Here is a 7,468-nt window from a genome sequence, read left to right as displayed (position 1 = left end):
CACAACACACACACACACACACACACACACACACACACACACACACACACACACACACACACACACACACACACCACAAAACACACCCACCCACACACAACACACACACACACACACACACACACACAACACCCTACTGTAGTCGTCGAACGTAAAGGCGTCCTTCAAGGGCAGTTTACTGGTGGTCAGATGAGTCTGGAAATTGAAGGCGAGGAAGAGAGAAAAGGAGAGAAAGAAGGAAAATGAGTGCAAGAAAGAAAGGTATAGATGGAGAGAGAGAAGAAAAAAATGGAGAGAAATGGAGGAGGAGGGGAAAGATAAAAAAACACAAAACAGTGAAATGTCATCATGCTGCTGCCTAACATCCTAAAAACAGTGTATGTTAGTGTGGTGTATGTTAGCGTGGTGTATGTTAGCGTGGTGTATGTTAGCGTGGTGTATGTTAGCGTGTGTTATGTTAGCGTTTGTGTGCGTTAGCGTCTGCGGTGCGAGGCTAGTATTAGGGTGGCGTTAGCCCCCATACATTACTGTCAACTTAATGTGTTGTGCCCAGCAGACGTCATCAATCTGCTTCATCAAGTTGGGTGACAGAGAACCACCAGTGCCACAGAAATCTACATTTAAAGCCCCACACTGGACACCTCCAAGGGCTCATTTCCAACCTAGCAGGAGGTAGAGGTGGAGGGAGAGGACTAGTACAATACGCAGCTAAAAAGAGATATAGGTGGGGGGAGATAAGGTTGGTGGAGGGGGGAAAGAGGGAGAAGAAGGGGATAAGTAGAATGGAGAGAGAGAGCAGTGCTTCCCCAACATGCAAAGTGAGCTGCAGCAAAAAGACTCCAGTTCAGTAGGAAGGAACCCACAGTGAGACACGTAGCCAAGGCTCTCTCCACAGTGAGACACGTAACAAGGCTCTCTCCACAGTGAGACACGTAGCCAAGGCTCTCTCCACAGTGAGACACGTAGCCAAGGCTCTCTCCACAGTGAGACACGTAACCAAGGCTCTCTCCACAGTGAGACACGTAGCCAAGGCTCTCTCCACAGTGAGACACGTAGCCAAGGCTCCTCTCCACAGTGAGACACGTAGCCAAGGCTCTCTCCACAGTGAGACACGTAGCCAAGGCTCTCTCCACAGTGAGACACGTAGCCAAGGCTCTCTCCACAGTGAGACACGTAGCCAAGGCTCTCTCCACAGTGAGACACGTAGCCAAGGCTCTCTCCACAGTAGAACACGTAACCAAGGCTCTCTCCACAGTGAGACACGTAGCCAAGGCCTCTCCACAGTGAGACACGTAGCCAAGGCTCTCTCCACAGTGAGACACGTAGCCAAGGCTCTGTCCACAGTGAGACACGTAGCCAAGGCTCTGTCCACAGTGAGACACGTAGCCAAGGCTCTGTCCACAGTAAGACACGTAGCCAAGGCTCTGTCCACAGTGAGACACGTAGCCAAGGCTCTCTCCACAGTGAGACACGTAGCCAAGGCTCTCTCCACAGTGAGCACGTAGCCAAGGCTCTCTCCACAGTGAGACACGTAGCCAAGCTTTCTCCACAGTGAGCACGTAGCCAAAACTCTCTCCACAGTGAGACACGTAGCCAAGGCTCTCTCCACAGTGAGACACGTAGCCAAGGCTCTCTCCACCGTGAGACACGTAGCCAAGGCTCTCTCCACAGTGAGACATGTAGCCAAGGCTCTCTCCACAGTGAGACACGTAGCCAAGGCTCTCTCCACAGTGAGACACGTAGCCAAGGCTCTCTCCACCAGTGAGGACACGTAACCAAGGCTCTCTCCACAGTGAGACACGTACCAAGGCTGCTCTCCACAGTGAGACACGTAGCCAAGGCTCTCTCCACAGTGAGACACGTAGCCAAGGCTCTCTCCACAGTGAGACACGTAGCCAAGGCTCTCTCCACAGTGAGACACGTAGCCAAGCCTCTCCACAGGAGACACGTAGCCAAGGCTCTCTCCACAGTGAGACACGTAACAAGGCTCTCTGAGACACGTAGCCAAGGCTCTCTCCACAGTGAGACACGTAGCCAAGGCTCTCTCCACAGTGAGACACGTAGCCACGGCTCTCTCCACAGTGAGACACGTAACCAAGGCTCTCTCCACAGTGAGACACTAGCCACGGCTCTCCACAGTGAGACACGTAGCAAGGCTCTCTCTGTCCGTCCGTCCGTGTGTTGTGTGTGTGTGTGTGTGTGTGTGTGTGTGTGTGTGTGGTGTTGTGTGTGTGGTGTGTGTGTGTGTGTTGTGTGTGTGTGTGTGTGGTTGTGTGTGTGTGTGTATAGCGTCTGGCAGTGACACTGATTTATCCCTACAGTAAAGTGAGGAGAATCACACCCACAGGGCCAACCCTAACCTACCTCTCAACACCCACACGTTTCACCTGACAACCTACCCCCCTCAACACCCACACGTTTCACCTGACAACCTACCCGCTCAACACCACACTTTCACCTGACACAACCTACCTCAACACCAACACGTTTCACCTGACACAACCTACCCCCTCAACACCCACACGTTTCACCTGACAACCTACCCCTCAAACACCCACACGTTTCACCTGACAACCTACCCCCCTCAACACCCACACGTTTCACTGACAACCCTACCCCCTCAACACCCACACGTTTCACCTGACAACCTACCCCCTCAACACCCACACGTTTCACCTGACAAACCTACCCCCTCAACACCCACACGTTTCACCTGACACAACCTTACCCCCTCAACACCCACAACGTTTCACTGACACACCCTACCCCCTCAACACCCACACGTTTCACCTGACAACCTACCCCCCCTCAACACCCACACGTTTCACCTGACAACCTACCCCCTCAACACCCACACGTTTCACCTGACACACCTACCCCCCTCAACACCCACACGTTTCACCGTGACACAACCTACCCCCTCAACACCCACACGTTTCACCTGACACAACCTACCCTCAACACCCACACGTTTCACCTGACACAAATACCCCCTCAACACCCACACGTTTCACCTGACAAACTACCCCCCTCAACACCCACACGTCACCTAAACCTACCCCCTCCAACACCACAGTTTCACCTGACAACCTACCCCCCTCAACACCCACACGTTTCACCTGACAACCTACCCCCCTCAACACCCACACGTTTCACCTGACAACCTACCCCCTCAACACCCACACGTTTCACCTGACAACCTACCCCCTCAACACCCAACACGTTTCACCTGATCAACCTACCCCCCTCAAACACCCACACAGTTCAACCTGACAACCTTACCCCCTCAACACCCACACGTTCACCTGACAACCTACCCCCCTCAACACCCCACACGTTTCACCTTGACAACCTACCCCCTCAACACCACACGTTTCACCTTGACAACCTACCCCCTCAACACCCACACGTTTCACCTGAACAACCTACCCCCCCTCAACACCCACACGTTTCACCTGACACAAATTACCCCCTCAACAACCCACACGTTTCACCTGACAACCGTACCCCCTCACACCCACACGTTTCACCTGACAACCTACCCCCCTCAACACCCACACTTTCACCTGACAACCTACCCCCTCAACACCCACCACGTTTCACCTGACAACCTACCCCCCTCAACACCCACACGTGTTCACCTGACAACCTACCCCCTCACACCCCACACCTTTCACCTGACAACCTACCCCCCTCAACACCCACACGTTTCACTGACAATCCTACCCCCCTCAACACCCACACGTTTCACTACAACCTACCCCCCTCAACACCCACACGTTTCACCGACACCTACCCCCTCAACACCCATCACGTTTCACCTGACAAACCTACTCAAATGCATGTAGTGTAGTAATATATAAGTTACTACTTTAAACTCTTTGACATAGGTCCACTTAAATATTGAAGACAGGGGATGGAATAATACCCCAGGTAGAAACTGCAAGCCACCTCACTCCCCCTGGTTTTGACAAGAAGAAAGTGGTAGTGGGATGGAGAGCGCAGCATTGAGCATTGTCCTGCTCTTGCTCTGACAGCCATTAAAAGATAAGCGTCTAGACTAGCGGATGAATCCTACGCGGTGAGGGGGTGTCGTGTCGACGTGGAGCCCCAGCAGCCAGGTCTGATCTGGGCTGGGGCCTGCCTTGCTATCCTGCCTGTGGCAAGGTTAGCAGATACTCATGGAGCTCCTCAGAGAGAGAAGGAAGGTTAGACAGATACCTGGAGCTCCGTCAGAATGTGAGAGAGGGAAGGTTAGACAGGATACCATGGAGCTCCTCAGAGCAGGAAGAGGGGATGCGTTAGGACCCCAATCTCCTTCCTTTTTTTTGAATGGTAAATCCTGACCATTGTGAATGTAAATAAATAACCTTCATGAACCTTTTTTCCGCCATGTTGCAATGTATGACGGCGGGATGCACCGCACACGGCGAGGGTGTCCATCTTTCTCATTTGACTCGTCAGAGAGTGAGAGAAGGTTAGACAGATGGATACCTGGAGCGCCTCAGAGAGGAAGGGAAACGACACCACCGGGACACTAACCCATTTCTCATCACACCACGCGCCACACACACACACACACACACACGCTCCAAGGTTACTTTGCATTCGCTGCATACAGAGGTCACCTTATGAGGTCCGCACACACAACTACAAACACACACACACACACACACACACACACACACTCTGCTATGCTTCACTTAGAAAGACATGTAGAACTGACTGACTGACAGTGTGTGTGGAATTCAAGGAAGGGGGGCTGGGATGGACTGGACAGGGAGGGAGAGAAGAGGTTGTTTTTTTTTGTCCGTCTCCAAGCCACTCAACATGTACGGAAGGTACAATCAGGTCAATTCAATTCAAAGCCAATGCGACAAGCTAATTTTCCAGCCCGGTCATCTGCGGCCGGCCCGCTTTAGAAAAACAGAGAGAGGGATGAGAGAGGGGCTGACGTTGACAGTAGTCATTACATTGACACCGGCTCCCAACCTGAGCAGAGGACATGAGAGAGGAAAGAAGGAGGGGGGTTCAAAAAGAGGGAGGGATGAGAGGAGAACAAAAGGCGAGAGAGAGAGAAAGAGCGAAGATGTGAGAGGGAGTGTGGAGAGGGGGAGGGGCTGAGAGGAGATGTAGTGAAGAAGAGGGGAAATATGAACAGGACACACACCTTTCACAAACACGCCTCTAAACAATACATCGCTCAAATCAACCCAGAAGGAGAGGTCAACTACAACACCATGGCCATGAGGCTTCCAACATCTTCATTAGAACATAGTGGAATATTTGTTTTCTTATGGTTGCTTATTGAGTTTTTGGTTTTAAGCTACAGTATATAACACCCATTATATAATTATTAATAATGTGATGTTATCAGTATTATTACATGGTAACAGACACCTAACTATACCTATAACCCACCACTACCATCTAGTGGGCATTGATGGTACTGTCTTTTCAGAGACAGGCCACCTGCCGTCTGTCAAGGCAACAAAACAGCAAATTTCTGTCAAGTAGCACCCACTTTATGATTCACTCTTCTGCTTAATTCAGTCAATTGTATGAAATCAAATATTGCGGGGGCAAAAGCAACTAAAATGCTTCACCTAGATAGCAGGGATTGGCATGAGTAGTCAAGTTCTCCATCCAAGGTTAATATTAGATTACTAATGAGTAATTAGCAAGTGAAATGTATGATCCCTGACAAAAATAAAGTATATCTTAGACATGTTTACTTTTTGTGGAGTATGTGAAGTACATTGAAAATATGTTTAAAATGACATGCCTTAATAAATATGGTTTGATGAATGGGTACTAGCGAGGACTAGTAATAAACCATCTCGTTCAACTGAGAAGTAACATTTAATCAAAAAACATGTCAACACACACACCAGTCCAGATCAACCAAGAGACAGCGACAAACATTAACTATAGCCATCATGAATATTTCATATTTAATGTCTTGACAGTAATGTGAATGTTGTTCTCTCTTCCCTAATTGACAGTTATTTGATGACAGAATCAGACACAAAGCATCCCAACTAAAGAAAGTGAAAATCATTTGATGACAGAGTCAGACACACAAAGCATCCCAACTAAAGAAAGTGAAAATCATTTGGAGAAACAGATTTTTATTTCTCCTTCTTTGATAAAGAGACTAGAGAACCTAGAGTCGTCTAGTCTCTGTCCCAAATGGCACCCTACTCAATAAACAGTATACATTTTGACTAGAGCCCTATGGCTCGAATGCACTATATAGGGAATAGGGTTACATTTAGGACGCATCCCTAGTCTTCATTGGTTTCATCAAAGGGAAAGCAAACATGTCAGTTAATAACTTCAAATTAGCATACTGGGAGAGAGATTTGCATCACAATGTACAGTGGGGAGAACAAGTATTTGATAACCTGCAAAATCGGCAGTGTTTCCTACTTACAAAGCATGTAGAGGTCTGTCATTTTTATCATAGGTACACTTCAACTGTGAGAGACGGAATCTAAAACAAAAATCCAGAAAATCACATTGTATGATTTTTAAGTAATTAATTTGCATTTTCAAGGAGAGAGATCCCACGACCATCTTCAATGCTCTTACTGAGGGAAGGAGGTTGTTGGCCAAGATCTCGCGATACATGGCCCCATCCCATCTCCCTCAATACGGTGCAGTCGTCCTGTCCTTGCAGAAAAGCAGCCCCAAAGAATGATGTTTCCACCTCCATGCTTCACGTTTGGGATGGGTTCTTGGGTTGTACTCATCCTTCTTCTTCCTCCAAACACAGCCGAGTGGAGTTTAGACCAAAAAAGTTATATTTTGTCTCATCAGACCACATGACCTTCTCCCATTCCTCCTCTGGATCATCCAGATGGTCATTGGCAAACTCAGACGGGCCTGACATGCCTGGCTTGAGCAGGGGACCTTGCGTGCGCTGCAGGATTTTAATCCATGACGGCGTAGTGTGTTACTAATTTGGTTTTCTTTGAGACTGTGGTCCCAGCTCTCTTCAGGTCATGACCAGGTCCTGCCGTGTAGTCTGGGCTGATCTCTCACATTCCTCATGATCATCGATGCCCACCGAGGTGAGATCTTGCCATGGAGCCCCAGACCGAGGGTGATTGACGTCATCTTTGAACTTCTTCCATTTTCTAATAATTGCGGCCAACAGTGTTGCCTTCTCACCAAGCTGCTTGGCTATTGTCCTGTAGCCGCATCCCAGCCTTGTAAGGTCTACAATTTATCCCTGTGTCCTTACACAGCTCTCTGGTCTTGGCCATGTGGAGAAGGTTGGAGTCTGTTTGATTGAGTGTGTGGACAGGTGTCTTTTATACAGGTAACGAGTTCAAACAGGTGCAGTTAATACCAGGTAGATGAGTGGAGAACAGAGGGCTTTCTTAAAGAAAACTAACAGGTCTGTGAGAGCCGGAATTCTTACTGGTTGGTGTGATCAAATAACTTATGTCAAATGCAATAA

General features: G+C 48.9%; 1 protein-coding gene across 1 annotated transcript in view; it reads right to left on the bottom strand.

The window, feature by feature from the left end:
* Nucleotides 1–7,468, bottom strand: part of LOC111963484 (actin-histidine N-methyltransferase) — a 52,025-nt gene that overhangs the window by 27,815 nt on the left and 16,742 nt on the right. Inside the window, exon 8 of the mRNA XM_070443428.1 lies at nucleotides 139–195. Coding sequence (XP_070299529.1) covers nucleotides 139–195 — 57 coding nt within the window. The remainder of the gene's footprint in view (nucleotides 1–138; nucleotides 196–7,468) is intronic.

The sequence above is a fragment of the Salvelinus sp. IW2-2015 genome, linkage group LG4q.2 (assembly GCF_002910315.2).
Source record: "Salvelinus sp. IW2-2015 linkage group LG4q.2, ASM291031v2, whole genome shotgun sequence".
Taxonomy (NCBI): Eukaryota; Metazoa; Chordata; class Actinopteri; order Salmoniformes; family Salmonidae; genus Salvelinus; species Salvelinus sp. IW2-2015.
The sequence above is the reverse complement of the archived record's forward strand: the minus strand, read 5'-3'. Positions and strand labels throughout refer to the sequence as shown.